The sequence below is a fragment of the Orbicella faveolata genome, unplaced genomic scaffold, assembly GCF_042242905.1.
Source record: "Orbicella faveolata isolate gen_17 unplaced genomic scaffold, um_ofav_v1 contig_36, whole genome shotgun sequence".
Lineage (NCBI taxonomy): Eukaryota > Metazoa > Cnidaria > Anthozoa > Scleractinia > Merulinidae > Orbicella > Orbicella faveolata.
Genome location: NW_028301565.1, coordinates 3675024 through 3691849, shown reverse-complemented (window position 1 = coordinate 3691849; position 16826 = coordinate 3675024). Strand labels below are relative to the sequence as shown.

Below are 16826 nucleotides of genomic sequence, written 5' to 3'. Positions count from 1 at the left end.
TTAATCTGGTCATATGCATAAGCGATTTTAATGGCCCGTCTGGACTAGCATTTGCTATCCGCGGGCCAAATAAAGATATTGTTGTTGTCTGTTGATTGGCAGAAAAAGAACATTAAAGACTTTTTCCCCAAAATAGCTTAATTACATGTGTCTAGGTTAGTACTCAAAGGTCAGTAGCGAATGATTCAAACTTCCGCGAAAATTGCTTCGGGCATTGTATCACGCTATTATCACATGATTTGAGGCCGTAATATCTGGCCGTGATATCTGGCCATACGCCATACATGTGATAATAGTGTGATACATTTAGAATGCTCGACGCAATTCAATATGTTTGTTTACGAACTAAGAACTCCTAAAAAGTTACAGATAAGTAAAGTAAGTTAATTTCTTATATTTCATTCATTTTATCAGAGGGTAATTAGATAATTAGATAATTAATTAGATACACGACCCCTCAAGCATATGATCGTGTCTTAAATAAAGGATTTTACTTTACTTTCCTTTCCTTTCCTTTCCTTTCCTTTCCTTTCCTTTACTTTATGCACGCGTGGTTCGTGGCCAGATATCGCGGTTGGATAACTGAAAGAAAAAGAACGTCAAAGGCTTTTTCCCCAAAATAGTTTAATTACATGTGTCTAGGCTAGTACTCAAAGGTCAGTAGCGAATGATTCAAACTTCCGCGAAAATTGCATCGGGCATTGTATCACACTATTATCACGTGCACGCGTGGTTCGTGGCCAGATATCACGGTTGGATCACTGAAAGAAAAAGAACGTCAAAGGCTTTTCCCCAAAATAGCTTAATGGCATGTCTGTAGGCTAATACTCAAAGGTCAGTAGCGAAAGATAGTTTCTGCGAAATCTGCTTCGGGCATTGTATCACACTGTTGTCACATGCAGGTGTGGTTCGTGGCCAGACATCACGGTTGGATCACTGACAATTAAAGTACGTCAAAGGTTTTTTCTCCAAAATAGTTTATTTGCCACGTGTTTAGACTAGTGTTCAACGGTCAGTAGCGAATGAGTCAACTGATCAGGCAAACAAATTTTAACGTTAATAACTTCCTAAAAATGTAAAAGTCGATTGTTTTAAAAGTACCACCATCCTTTTTCACTTTGGTATTACCAATCAAAGATGCTAGAGATAAATAGAAATTTGAAGAATGCCTTGAAAAGTCATGAAAGATCTTAAATGGGTTTGTCACAAAGCGAAGTCGGATAGTTGTGAACTCGCCCATTGTTGGCATGATAGCGAATTTCACTCCTTTCTTCGACCCTTCCTGAGACTCCTTTTTTGTAATTTCGCTGCCCGGTTCACAAGGCTTTCACTGAGAATTCACAAGTGGATTGACTACATTTTTATTACGGTAACTAGCAGTGCGTTTCCTAGCCTGATTCTCAGACGTCCGAGGTCGTTCGCGGCCACTTCGAGAGGGGAAGCGAAGTGGCCGCTGACGACCTCGGACGTCTGAGAATCAGGCTACGCGTTTCCTAAACGAAAAATTTATGCAGTCGACACATGTCAATTTAGTATTTTGCGCATACTTCTTACTAACCGAGTTCAAGGGCCGTACTGTAAGTTACGGACCGAGTTTTTTCCCTATCGATTTATGGCCCAAGCGCGAAGCGCGCAGGCCATAAATCGAAGGGAAAAAACGAGGATCCGTAACTTACAGTGCGGACCGAGAGAACGAGGTTAGTAAGATATTTATTATATCTCTACTGTGTCTGACGAGTTCGGGTACGATTTCCATTCACGCGAACGGCTTCAAATTTCTGACGCAAGTCGAAAACAAAACGAGCAATTGAAATCGTTGTTTAGTGGCTCTTTACGTCATTAGTAGGTTTTAATGCACAATTCCAGAGGTAAAAGAAAGTTCTAAACTTTTATTTGCCAAAAAAAATTAAGAACTCTTGGCGATAAATCACGAAACATTTTCCCAACTAAATTGCTTTAAATTTTAGCGGGCCGTACAGTAGATTACGGCCCGCTAAATTGACCAATCACAGCTCGCGTATTAACTGAGAGATATAATAAAGTATGTTAAACGTTTGTTATTGCTGCTTTTATGCCTGAGGTGCTCGTCTTTTCTTCACCTAGGATAATTAAGAAAATATGTATCCATCCATAGACTCTTCATGGAGTCCACGCCATTCCTAACTTTTTGCGGTGGAATCAGTTCCGGTCCCGGGATCATTTGCGGTACAAGTTTGGGGATCATTTGCTGGTCTGAGCCAAGTTAGAACTTTAATATACCGAAATTGGCCTATTATCCAAGGCGCTTCACATTAAAAATGAGAAAAACTAGTTGAAAAAATATTAAAGATTAAAAAAGCCTATATTAATCTTTGAAGTCTCAAGAAAAAATAAAAGAAATATGTGTTAAAAGACTCGTTTAACATTTTCCTTGAGAAACACGAAATAGGGAACGCTCTATGTTACAAACTTCTTTGTCCGTCCCTCATTTATACTGGGCTTCCGCTGTAAATGTAATTAACATTTTTTTTTTTAATTTCAATGACTCCATTTTAAGTCTAGTTAGGCCCAAAACGTAAGCAAACTCGCACGAGCCTAGTCTAGTCAAAGTTTCGGACTAGTCTGGTCGTCTAAGACTTTCTGCCAAGATTCTGGGGCTTCCAAAACTTTCTACTTCGAGCCCAGAACCTGTCTTTTTTAAAACTCTTCTGTACAGCCTAGAAAAACTGGTAATCTTAACGCATTTTAGGAGGATGGCAACAGTTAAATTTTCAAAAATTTAATGTCTCTAAACTTTGTAAAGAGCTGTAACCTTTAATTGTATAACATGAAATGGGGGTAATAGAGCTCGCTTCTGATTTATTAGCAGTTAAAGCTTAAATTAGGTGGGTTTTAACAGGATCTACTGTTGCTATGATAACTTTTTTTGTGTCAAGAAAACGATAACGTGTTCACCAATGATTGAACAGTGTCTGGATACCATGATTGTAACATCAGTTGATAAAGAGTGGGTATAATGACCCATCAAAATCTTAGTTTTAGAAAGTGCTGGAAACTGTTGCCAGCCACCTTAAGCTTGATTGACAAGCCACGCCTTCACAGGAGAAAAATGTATCAAGTCACCTGTTTACCCAGATCGTTGTATTACGTCCTTGTTTATTTGCTGATCATTTACACCTTTGACATACTCATCGTTCAGATTCTCATTATTTTAAAACTGGTATTATCTGCTATAAATATAAAGTAGGTGTACAACACTGTGACTAACACAAAGATTATTGTCACGATATATTTTGCGAAAAACTTAAAAGTAAAATCGCATTGAAAACTATCTACATCTCTCTGAATATCACTCTGTCCAAAGACTGTTACTTCTAATACCACCTACTGGTAAATGTTTTCCTAATGTCGATCCTTTATGCCTGCCCGTCCTGCTTATCATTCATAAACTTAAGCTTGCATGCAGCTGACGCACCCAGGTATCCTTGCATACAGTTAACCGATCGTTGTTTAACGCCTGCGAGGTGGGGGGGTGGGGGGGGGGGGGTTCCCATATAAAAGAGTCTGGGGTGCTCGATGTACCTTTTAGGGGTACAACGAGGGTTGTGGTACGTCATAAAAGTGCACCACAAGACAACATCTCCTGCTTGCTGATTGTTGTGACTCAATTACAAAATTCACATATTTGTGCCTCCATCTTTTATCAGCTGCAACCTGAATACACAAGCTGATTGAAATCTAGTAGTTTGGCGTGAAGCAGGGGAACACTACCGCAACCCTAGACAATTCAGTTCTTAATTCTACATTTACAAAATACAGAGCTAAAGATTGCGTAACACTGTACTAGCATTGAGGTACATGCATATAAACAGGGCACATATCTGGGCTGGTTGTTCAAAGATTGCTATTCATATCGATCAACTATATGTTCCTGGCAGCTGATTTAAAGTCAAGCTTGATACTGACACAAAACAAAACTCAAATGCAATGCATTTATATAAGTAATACCTTGAGGTCAAAAACAACTTAAACAATTGATACCGTAATTAACCTTTGAAAATGTGGGTTTAGTTATCTATTTCCAAATAATCTATCGGTTCTGTTAGACGATCTTATTTCTATTAAGCTGTAGCATTATCTTGACTGCACTTCATTTTGGTCGTTTCGAATCTTTCACATCAAAGAGTGCGATGTCTTCTTCATCTTCATCAATGTGCTTCTCTAATGGCTCTATCTCTCCTGTCCCATGGATAACACCATACCTGGGCAAAAAAGAAAAAAGAAAAAAAAAGTGCTGTATAATCAAAATTGTACAGTGCGGCTGGTCTTAGGAAACATCACAATGGTGAATAGAATACTACATTACATTAAGTCTGGAAGATAACTGAGCTACTACGCGCACTCTCAGTGGTTGATAGGTGTGTTTAGATGAGATGAGAGTAGTCGCGGGAATGGGAAAATTCTCGAAGGTTATGCAAACCCGAGACGTAGTCAAGGGTTTGCATAACTTTTGAATTCACCAAACTCCCTCGAGTTTAGATCAGGCCATGTACATTGTAAACACGGAAAAAGTGCTCTTTTGCTTAAATCTATTGCCAAGAAGTACAAATTCGGGAAGGACTGTTGAATGTTAAGAACCACTCTGTGAGAGAACAACGTTTTGTTCATCAGAACAGCGACACGAGGTTACTTTCCCACAAAACAGCATTGTTCACCCTAGTATGAGGTGGTAACTAAGTGTAGACCATTACAGATCATTCCAAGTATTTTTGCAACATTGTTCTTCCTGTCTAATCACAAGGTCACTTATTACCATGGGTACTATGAGAGTGTGCAGTGCCTTAGCAACACAGCACAAGATAGCTGAATGACCACCCTCCAAACCTATTACAACTTTGTGATCCCTACTACATACAGCAACAAATGAGCCACTGGGCTTCGCTCGAACATACCATCCTGGTAAATCCTAGGTTCATAACATCTTGGACTTCAGTTTTAATGGGTCCCAAGAACTACTTGAAAAGACTTTACTAGGGAATCCAAACATTTCACTGCAGATTATCAAGAACTACCCTATATGACCAAATTCAACCACTGATCTACCATACCGATGTGGACAAAATAAATTGTTCTGGCTTACTTCTTTGCTTTTCTTCTGCCTCTTGTTTTCACCCAGCGGACTATAAAGTAAATTGCAACAAGTGCACTGATCCCAACCGCCTGCAAAGAGAAATAAAATTGGAGCCAATATTAACCAATTATTCCAAAAGCAGGCATTGGACATGAGATGATACATGTACAAGTAGATAACCAATGGGCTGGGTAATGCCAAGTTGGCTATAATAATCTCATATTCCACAAGCGAGAGTGAAATACACTGCAATATTATTTTTTAAAATATCAAAAAGGCCCCCAAATATACTCTGTGGTTGACCAACACTAGTAATTGGATGACAGGTTTACAATGGTCACTTAACAGACTACCAACTTGTATTTCAAAAGTATGTTTTTGTGGATAATTTGTGTGCAGTGAAAGTTTTTGAAATACTTTATTTTTGCAAAATGCAGATTAAATAGTCATCAACAATGTTGCCTAAAATTTGTTTTAGGAAAAATCATCTCTTGAAGGTCTGAGGTAACCTTAACCAAGGCTTATTATAAGTTGTTTGGATCTGACTGTAAATGATCTAGAATTCTAGCACATTTGACTGTACAAACAGTTTTACACTGTACATTAAACAGTGGGTTTCTGGTTCAAGTACGGAATTGAATTCAAATACATGTAGCTACAACAGTACATGAATATATTAATAAAACTAAAAAGAAAATTTGTTTTAAAACAATACAAGTCAGTTAAAAGACTGAACATGTAGACGTACAGACATGTACAGATTGAGACACAACTTACAGTACATTTTAGAATGCTACTTACCACATATAATGATCTCTCCAGCATGCCACTGTTTTCTCCAGAGCCATTTGGGAAATTATTCCTCCCATCGTTTTCCTTAGTATTGTTAGTTCCACTTGTAGGTCCACTTGTTGTGCCATTTGACGGTGTAGGTACTGCAGTTGATTGTCCAGTTATATTTGCAGTTGTGTTATTGGTTGCAGTTGTGTTATTGGTTTTATTATTTGGAGACGATGTACTACAGGCAACTTCTGTACAAAAGAGCAATCAATGGTTAATTAAATCTCCTACCAGTAGCAAACAGGGAGGCGCGGTGGCCTCATGGTTAGTGCGCCCGTCTCCGGATCGAGCGGTCCGGGTTCAAGCCCTGGCCGGGGACATTGTGTTATGTTCTTAGGCAAGACACTTTACTCTCACAGTGCCTCTCTCCACCCAGGTGTATAAATGGGTACCGGCGAACTTAATGATGGGAGTAACCCTGCGATGGACTAGCATCCCATCCAGGGGGGAATAGAAATACTCCTAGTCGCTTCATGCTACAGAAACCGGGATAAGCTCCGGCCTGATGGGCCACTTGGCTCGCATGCAGACTTTACCTTTACTTTACCAGTAGCAAACAACATCAAGGAGACAGATATGGCAATCAAGAAATAAATTATTTTTAGGAGGGAGGCATCTAGTAAGTTGCTTGTTTAACAAGAATTTGACAAGAAAGATTAAAAGAAATGCAGGGGTTTCATTGAGGTGTTCAGCAGGAGAGCGACTGGTTTTCACAGGTGGGCAAAACGATTTGAACTGAACTTCTTTATGTGAAAAACTTTCCACTAGATGGTTAAAATGGGCGGGCAAAATTGTCCTCACAGTCGGTCAATTTTCCAGTTGCCTGGCCCTTAACGAAAACACTGGAAATTTCAAACGACAGTTTGATGCATCAAGCATCATTCTCAGAACAAATTATAAATGGAATGTCTGGCAATCAGTTACTGTACATAGAGAAAATATTGTTTTTAAATTACTACAAAATTATTGGGAGTTTACACATGTATAGGCCTGAAGACAGATCTCCTTGCTAAAATTATGTATGAGCACTGCTTCTCTTGAAACGCCTACATGTGTATGGCATTTTACTAAATGATATATTCAAGTTAATACAATGCTAAAACAGGGCTCAGAAAAAGTGCCGCCTGGTCATCCAGGACAAGTAAATTTTCTTGCTAGGCAAGTGACTTTTCACTCTCAGTAGCCCAATGGGCAAGGACCCAGGCAAGTTGTCTGACAACTACATGAACCTACAATTATCAACTAAATAAATCTAGACACAGGGCAAGCATATTCATTTTTTTTTTTTTTCGAGCCCTGCAAAACCCCCGTTAGTGGCCATGGGCTTCTCCAGTTAAGAGATAGCTCCCTTATTTAATACTTTACTTTGCCTTAAAAAGGTTGGGCGTAAGGTCATTCCTCACATTTGCATCGTGCATCCTTACTGCGCATAATTTATGGCGTCATTAGCGCATGCTCGTGCACGCGCATATTGAAAACATGATGGATTTCCCTTGATACTGAGCTCTGTCAGTTGAAAAATGGCTCTAGCTCACCAATGAGCACAGGCACCCCAATTTTTTTTCCAGTCATTGTAATAAACTAATCATAAGCTTTGTGTGAGAAAAGACTGATCTAATTTCTATTGCTGAAAATTGAATAAATAAGAAAAATAGCAGATACACTGTGGTCTTTTCTACTTTGCAGTTTGGTAACCACACAAGGATTTAGCTTTCTGTCTGAATCAAACTTAAAATGTTTATTAGTGTCTGACACAATGTATTGACTGTATAAGTTTAGTGCATGTTTTTATGAGTCTGGGCTCACAAAGATTTTACAATTACTGAGAGTGCGTTCTTATAATAAGCATTAAATAATGCCAAAATGGGGCATTTTCAATGCCTCACTGCTCCTTAATGAGCATGGGCACCCCCCTTTTTTATTTCAAAATTGAAGTTATTGTATGACAAATCTTCGGTGGACAAAGTTTGAACAAAAATCTATTGTCACTTTTATTTCAGAGGAATTACCTTAAGTTAACATGACAACTTTCTTTCAAATTAAGCCCTCAACAGGCAAAATTGCCATCAACCTATCCTGGGTACACCAGCTACTCACTTCATAAATTTTGGTGGGAGAGATGGTTCAAGATGCTGTGACTTCTATCAAGTATATATATGTTTTAATTTGTACATATCTCAGTCAAATAAGGTTATACATGTACGCTCAATCTGACTGTCTGTGCAAAGGAAATACAAATATTTACATCATGTCATGCGTGTTTATAGAGTCCTCTACCTATATTTTAAACACTTAAGTGTTCTGATATGTTCATATAGTCGAAAATCTTCCCCAATAGACATACAATTTATACTCCTTGCATCGATCTACGATATAACGAACATATTTCCATGACCTTTGTGAGCGCCCGAGTGAAGCGACAATTGTGAAGGAAATGCTCTTTCCAAACAAATAATCTTCAATTATACGAGAAGTAAATTTTAAATTATTACAATCTGAGAAATTGGAAAAACTATTTCGGACAAATTCTTCTATTTTATAATGTCACTCCTCGATTTTGCTCCAATAAATTTAAGCTTAACAAATTCAAACGTCGAGTAAACGAGAGTTGTGTCCAAATACAACCACACACACAGAAAATCATGCACAAAAATAACTACCCACCTTGCCAAAGCACGAACGATACAGCTAAGACAAACAGCACTTGCTTCATGTAGCAATTCATACTGAAAACACCAGTTTAATTATCGATCGTCCGATTCCTCAAGTCACAAGACATTACAACAGCGCTAAATTTATTCCATGCCACGACATGTAAAATGGCACAACAACGAACACGATTGGGAATACTTTGTAACCACCCCTCACCCTCGTGGTTATCATGCTCGCAATGGATGCTGGTACATGTTGGCTCAGCTAATAAAATTTCATTTTTCAATGCGTGTTTTTCCCCATCTTCTTGACATTTCCACCAAATTATAAGAAGTTGATAGTCTTAGTAGTTTTTGGGCTGCTTGTTCACAGATACCTCGTGACCGCCTGGAGGTGCATATAGATCGCCCTAAAAATATTTTATTTTTCACTTTCACTGAAGAGTTGGAGAAAAGCCAGAGGGAAAGAAACTGGAAAAAAAGTTGGAGGTGTTGTGGAACAACTGAGACGCTTCAGCGCCAATTACTAGTACAAGTTTTGTCTGTGTTCTCTCCGGTGACTGACATAAACAAAGGTAAGACTTAGAGGAGAATCGACAGAGAAATTCTAATAAATATATTTGGGGCCGGGCCTACACTGATGAAGAGAACACCGTTTCAATTTCCCTTGACGATAATCACGATAGGTTGACAACCTAGAATTGAATAGAGACTTCTTATCTGATGCTAATGTAGTGTATTTTACAGAAGATGTGCGCAGTATTCGACTTAAAAGTAAAGAATTGCAGATATCGGCAAAATAGGATATTTTTTAAATCGAAATTTAAACTTGTGTTTGCATAAAAGCGTGTGATAGGTTGTGTAAGTAGCCTATGCCATTTCATTTTCTATTCCGAGGAAGTTATCCTCACAGATTTACACCGGTCAACTTTTTGTGTTGTTCACGGTGTTAATGCCTAAACAGTGCCGAAACGTCAATCGGACATTTCAAGACACTTGAGCGCCTTAAAAAGACAACCTTACCGGCTTAACTTTTTAACAAACCCAAACAGCAGCTAAAAGAGGTTACCCCAGCATTATGTAAAATTTTCGCGGCATCTGACTTCGTTCCGAAATTTCCGTCTCTAATTTTCTTGATTTGATAAGGTTTTTAAATTCAGTTTTTTAATTTTATGGTAGATATCAACGATTCCAAGCGAAAGAGACACTTGAGTGGAAAATGAAACAAACTCACCAGGAACCCGTTTCTCGAAAGCCCCGGAAACTTTTCAGGCCCGTAAAGCCATAGTAAAATCTCGAACCTTATGATTACAGAGTTGTTTTATTCACATATTCTTAATACATGTATGAAGAGAAGTTCCCTTCACACAAGAAGTTTCATGCGTATACACTTCTCCGTTTTTAGACACAGATGGACTAAAAATGGCTTTACTGGCCCGAAAAGTTTCCGGGGCTTTCGAGAAACGGGACCCAGAATTGTTTATTCCTTTAGATCGAGTCACAGGTTATGTTAGTTTTCGACGAAATGTTTTCGAGCGGAGCTTAAATAAGTCAACTTTATTTCAATAAGGTAACCGTTTCAACACTAGCCTAACATCGAGGAGCTCTGACTATTATAATAAAAGTATCTATATATATATAACAGAGTTAGAAAGTCTACTAAAGTCTGATAAATACGTAAAAAAAATCAAGTAATATATCTCGTCAGTTATCAATTAAAACTGACAACAAAAGAATTGGTGTTATCTTTCAAGTGGAGTTCGGTGCAAGCTGTGATTTCCAACGTGCCCACAAAATGAAACTGAATTGATCATCGGGACGCAATCTATATATCAATAATAACTATAGTAGATTATCATTGATTGGTTGCAGTATCCGTGATCGGCTTGCAATTCAGTTGGTTCAGATTTTAGCGATTTTTATCGTCTTTAAACAATAAGCAATTTAGGATGGTGGAAACTAAATAGTTTCAAATATTAAAGATGTCTGACCGTGCAGTGACGTCACAGGTTAATATAAAGAGACCAAGGCAACAAGGTGCTCTAAACCGAAAACCAAACGCTTTCCATTCAAACTAGGTACTTACAGACACGTCCACCTACATCCCACGGTTCAGTTAAAGAGAACCATTTTGTGCGTATTTTGGAACGTAAAGAGTTTCAGCCAGGATTTTCTTTAACTTAATCGATATTAATCAACGAAAAATGACCGATTGTAATCGATACTCACCGCTCTTTCAATTTCAACAAATTTCACCATTTTTGGCTATTTTATCTTATCATTATTAACAAAAAATATCCATAACTACCGACAAACCTTAGGAAGCAAACGTAGTTTAGGTAAAATCAGGTTGTGAGGTGGGACAAAAAACCATGATCGCACATCCTCAAAGCAGTCAAACTTCTTCGGATTGAGTTTTTTTCTTCTACTCAACAGCTTTAATGAAAGGAATAGAATCTTAAACGAAATACTTTTTCTGCTCAATATTTCCTAACAGTTGCTATTATTATGATTATTCAGTTCTTCAGGAATAAATGCCCTTCGACACGATATCTCTTAAATGTCCCTGTGGATACATAAGACATGACGTTCAATGCTTGGGTGAGTGGAACGACACCAATCAGGGAATCCTCAAGTATTGTGGCCTGCTCTTCATTCAAGACGCAAGCGGCGAGGCTGTCATCTGCCGGAAGTGTAAACACGAAACACGTGAAATCAGGCTTAGCTGTCCCTTCTGCTACAGAATAACCAATATTGGTGTAACGTATCGGGTGAAGGCGAACACAGGACGGGCTGTGTCCATGCAGATGTCAGTACATAAAACAATGCTATTCTTTAACTAAGTTGGAACATTCAGTTGAACTTCTTACAGTGTTCAGACTTCGAATATACCTACAGTGTCTATCTTTTTACCAATAGCTCTGGGACTGCGATTGCAAATTCTTCAAAACAACGTAAAATCTTTCTATCTCACGCTGAACAAATTAACCCATTTTAATTAAGATTATGGTAGCGGCTAAGCAACAAGCAGACTCACGCGCGCGCAGCGAAGCCAGGAAAAACGAGCCAGCAATGAAAGTGAAAAGCGTGGGAACATTAAAAAATTTCTGGATTTGATTACCACACAGTAATAAGCCACGATCGATGTACCAATATTCTAACTTGGTTCCGAGGCTTTCGGGTCAAAATAGGCCCTTTGCAGGATCCGGTCATATGGTACGGAATTAATTACGCTGGGACGCAAGTTACGCAGTGGGACTTCCAAAACAAACGAAAAAGTCGGGCTGGACTGGTACGAGTTCCTTTGTTTTGAATGTCCCACTGCGTAACTTGCGTCCCAGCATAATTAATTCCGTACCAAGTGACCGGATCGTGCAAAGGGTCTATTGTATGTTTTTAAGTTTCTCGTCTCTCAATTCCCAAAAGATACTTGGATACAAAGAAAACAACACCAGATATATAAGTTTGTCCAGAAAGCCTCGGAACAATGTTAGAATATTGATACATGTATATCGAAAGTGGCCTATTAAAGGAGCCATGTAACGGTATATTGAGGCCATTTCACGGTGTTTCAAAGGACTATAGCTCAGCCTTGTTTAAGTATAAGAGCTGGATATTACGGTTACTACGACTTCTTGGTTTTACGAATACAGTTTCTCTTTTTAGAAAGGAATTAATTTCTTTGGGTCCCATTCATCCGTTCAAATTTATTGTTACAACGAAAATTTTTATTTAAAAAATTAAAAATTTTACAAATTAAATTTTTAAAATAAAATTAGACTTTTACACACACAGAAAATTAAGAAAATTAAATTTTTACACACACAGAATCTGTCTGGACATACAAATTCATCCAAACTCGTACCCAGGGCGCTTTTCCCTCGATTGAATGTTTGAAGGGACAAGTGCCCTGGGGACGAGGCTGAGAACATCAACAAATGATGTCATTTTCAAAATTCTGGCGAGCCACTATCACTAGCTTCCATTGACGCAAACCTTGGACTTCTAATTCCAGGTGAATTGCGTTCGGCTTTTCTCGAAGTTTTCACTGTGCTGTACCAAAGCTCGGTCCTCGGCTCTCTAAGCTTCTTGTTTTCTTTATGTTCATTACAAAATATCTACTCAAGTTTAGAGTTTAAAATAACTTCAGTATGTAACGGATAATTGGAAAGAGGTGATCATTTGAGTATGAATCGAGTTACCGTTACTTTTTTGCAATTCTGGCAAGTAAGCTAACCAGAAGGCACTCAAATGGAACTCCGCTTAGCACGTTTACGGTTAGCTTTCAAAACAAGTAATGATATGATATAGTCTGGGCTAAACTAGGACCTTGGTGCTGAAACCGATCTTTTGAATTTACAGTGTGTCTATCACTTAAAGGCACTACCCTTACAAAAACAGGAGGCAGGAGTCAGCCGCAAGTGACCTAGGCCCGCGGGAGAGGGAGAGGGAAGTGAGGGGGTGTGAGGTGGGCTGTGTAAGAAAACGATTTTTTGGTGTGAATTATTATTGGGATTGTACTGGATCTTAAACGCCTTTTGCCATTAAGCCTACAGTAACAGCACTAATTCCTTTACGCAAAGTGATGCTGTGCGAGACTCCTTCATTAGCCCATAACTTCTGGATGGCACACAAAACTCACTAATAAGAAGCAAATCGTATACAGCTTCTGCCTGTGATATTTTTTTTTTATTACTGCATGGTCGAGTAAACCGCAAACAACGGGCCCAGGAAACGTCCATGGAGAAGTAACCGGAATTGTTGTCGGACATTTTCAAACGGGAACCAAGCAGTGAATGCTCAGAATACACGGACGAAAATCCACAAACATATGCTTTCAAGTAATTTGTATCGGTATTTAAAATCATGAGTTGACAGTTGCAACAATTAATGGATAGGTTTTAAGCCAGTTAAATTAAAGGCTTGTCGAATAATAATATAAATACTCCGATAAAATAAAGCATATACAACATCCCAGTGGAAAGAAAAATTAATAGTGAACCAGTCACGCTTGCTAGTATGAACAGAGAACGAAAAAAAATCCCCTAAGTTTTTTTAATGCGTTACTGAGACAAGAAGTATGGATGCCGTGGCTTTCGTAAACTGCACAGTACAATCCCCCTTTACCTTAACAATGATATCTTAGCAAGGCTAATAATAAAATACTTTGATATATATATATATATTAGTCCAGTGTAGAGGAACACAAATTACTCAAAAGCTAAACCTAGCGACGTCTATATACACTGTAAACACAGTCCTACAAGCCAACGTTCCATCGATGTAATACAAATCCGCGGTGACCTGCAGCTGGTGAATTCCCGCCTTTTCCAGCTTTTCTTTACTGTAAATCATGGCCTCGTTTGCAAGCATTCTGATACCGAACGGCGAAGGTTGCACCGAGAACATGTACTGAAATTGGCAGTAGTACTGAAGCGAGGTCATGTATGGCGGGAAAAATGGGATCAAGCGGGCGATGTCGGTATTGGCGGGAAATCCAAGCGGTAGCGTAAAAACTTCTTGACGGGTTGCTTGAGCCGCGCAGTAGCCTGGCGCCGAGCACTGGTTTACGCAGAACCTGGTGTGCAAAATAAACGAGTTTAATCAAGTCAAGCGTTTTTAACGAACTAAGTTTGATTTTAAAAACTTCAAACATTTAGAAACATCCCTCTAGACTAGAATAGACTCCAAAAGCCATAACAACTAAAACTACTTTTTCTTTTGTAAAGAGATTAAGAGGCTGAAAACCAATGGAAGAGACTACGCAGGACCTCTGAGGGGTTTTTGGAAACAAGAAATCATCGCCATTAGTTCCAATGAAAAGAGGGATATTGTTGGATTATTTGGAAAGAGCAATGGATGTCTCTCCTCTGTCCACGGAACGTTAGTGAACAAGTGAATATATTTATAGGGAACAGGGGAGAAAACGCAAAATTGTTAAGGGACGAGGGGAAATGTAACTCCCTCCCTACCTTCCCTTCCCACTCTGAGAACCTACTAGGTAAATTGTTTAGGAGAAACTAAACTGCGAAAAGAACGAAAACAAAAGCAAAACAAACAAACACACAGAACAAAACAAAACAAAAAACAAACAAAACACAAACAAAACAGACATAAACAAAACAAAACATTGACAAAACAAAACAACACAACACAACACAACACAACACAACACAACACAACACAACACAACACAACACAACACAACACAACACAACACAACACAACACAACACAACACAACACAACACAACACAACGCAACGCAACGCAACACAACAAAACAAACAAAAAATAAGTTAACTTTAAACTGTAACCGGTTTAAACGAACCGTCTATAAATAGAAGCAGACTAGATTACAAGTCAATTAATGAATGACCATGCAGGCAATGATCACAGGCGTGTGGTACTACTGGGCAATACTTACCCTCCCCCGACCTGATTATACTGCTGAGGACACGAGGACGGGAGACATTGATAACTACCTCTCGTGTTATAACACTGATTCTGACTGCACGGTCCACCCATCAGGGCACATTCATCGATATCTAGAGAAAAAGAGAATATCAGCACGAACCTCGGTCAAGATAATTTCATTTCAGTGTCTTTAGCACTGGATTCAGGGTTCATACCCTTTTTCAGAAACAATTTTCCAGGACTTTTCCAGGACTGAGATTGATTTTTCCAGGACTCTAAAATTCACATTAACTCTTTCAATCCTAAGATCTCATTGTTAATTCTCCTTACTGTCTGCCATTTATTTCATATTTTTCACTTGAGTTTAACAGATTTCCAGAACTTTCCGGGACCAGCAGCCTTTTTCCAGGACTTTCTAGTCCTAGAAAATGCCACAATAAAATTCCAGCACTTTCCAGGATTTCCAGGACCCGTGCGAGCCCTGTGGATTAACAACGCAAAAGTTGGAAAAATTGGCGTTATGTTTTCAAGGTACGCCGTCCAGTCGAAGCTCTTGTAGCAGAAAAAGTTTCTTTACTACAGGGTTTGTTAAAAAAGCAAAGCTGCCCATCTTGACAGTCTGTGTATATATAGCAAGTAGCCAACCTTGACATTTCTTGCCGTCAGCGCTGAGGTAATATCCAACGGGACAGTCACATTTGTAACTACCAAGTGTGTTTATACAAGCGTACTGGCACGAGTTGGTGCTGTTAGATGAACACTCATCCAAATCTGAAGAAGAAAAAGAAGAAAAGTAAAACACTGCACATCATTGAACGGAATGAATTGATTCTTTGATAATTAGATCTTGCCAATCACAACAAACGTGAACAACGCGAGAAACAAATCACAAAGGGAATACATGCAACCAGGACAAAGCGCGGGAAAACGTGCAACCAGCGCCAAAGGCGAAGCGCGGGAACACATACATCCAGCGCCAAATGCGAAGCGCCGGAAAACATACAGCCAGCGCCAAATGCGAAGCGCGGGAAAACAAACATCCAGCGCCAAATGTCATGCGCGGGAAAACGTACAAGCAGTGTCAAATGCCAAGCGTGCGAAAAAAGCACTCAGCGCCAAATGCCGAGTGCAGGAAAACATACAACCGGAACCAAATGCCAAGCCCGCGAGAACACGCAATACGATAGACTACCAGCTTATCAAGGGTGAGAATCAACCTAATAAATGACCTTCAACGCTATTGGCTGGCAGTTTGCTTGCTTGCAACTGAAGGGCTAGCCAGTTTGTAAAGGCACACGGCAAAATACTACAACTTATTTTGCTTTTCTCACCTACACAATCCTGCTTATTGTCAGCTAATCGGTATCCACGCGAACACGAACATCTATACCCCTGCGCTGAAAAGTCGCATTGCTGTTCACATTTTAAGTTTTCAAGGGCGCAACCGTCCACACCTACAAAGAAGTTTAAAGTTACTCTTATTCTGTGCCCTCACACACAACTGCTGCTCGAGATTTCAATTTAATAATTAGTTTATGAGCTCAATAGTTCTATCACACATAGAAATCGAGAGTGAATAATCTAATTGTTTTAGTATAAATCTACGAGTCGTTCAAAACTTTATCTGAATGCTCTTCACAGACACTTCGAAAACGCAGAGAAACTGCCGCCATTTTGTTAACAACCGTACACTGCTAGGCTACTTACTATCGCAACGAAATAGATAGTGAGTAGCGTAGCCAGTCAGATAACGGCATTCGTGATAGAACGCTAGTAGATTTATACTAAAAGGTGAGGGTTGATGACGCCG

At 39.1% G+C, this 16826-nt stretch overlaps 2 protein-coding genes and 1 long non-coding RNA gene across 4 annotated transcripts in view; 1 reads left to right on the top strand and 2 right to left on the bottom strand.

Annotated features, from left to right (window-relative positions):
• Positions 1-3105: 3105 nt before the first annotated feature.
• LOC110042578 (uncharacterized) lies at positions 3106-8807 on the bottom strand. Its single transcript, XM_089275156.1, has 4 exons — positions 8615-8807; positions 5912-6141; positions 5120-5199; positions 3106-4241 (listed from the first exon to the last, which is right to left on the bottom strand). Exons 1-4 carry the CDS (start codon positions 8673-8675, stop codon positions 4130-4132), a joined length of 483 nt encoding a protein of 160 aa, XP_089131282.1. The 5' UTR covers positions 8676-8807; the 3' UTR covers positions 3106-4129.
• A 78-nt stretch (positions 8808-8885) lies between these two features.
• Positions 8886-11444, top strand: LOC110042594 (uncharacterized). The gene is made up of 2 exons (XR_002295913.2): positions 8886-9176; positions 11122-11444. It is a non-coding gene; the product is annotated as an uncharacterized LOC110042594 (long non-coding RNA).
• An 863-nt stretch (positions 11445-12307) lies between these two features.
• Positions 12308-16826, bottom strand: part of LOC110042588 (hemicentin-1-like) — a 33759-nt gene continuing 29240 nt past the window's right edge. For both annotated transcript variants that reach the window (XM_020747947.2, XM_020747948.2), the window contains exons 30-33: positions 16348-16470; positions 15662-15787; positions 15027-15147; positions 12308-14179 (exon numbers count right to left, since the gene is read on the bottom strand). In XM_020747947.2, the coding sequence (XP_020603606.2) occupies positions 13816-14179; positions 15027-15147; positions 15662-15787; positions 16348-16470 (734 nt within the window). In that variant the 3' untranslated portion in view covers positions 12308-13815. The remainder of the gene's footprint in view (positions 14180-15026; positions 15148-15661; positions 15788-16347; positions 16471-16826) is intronic.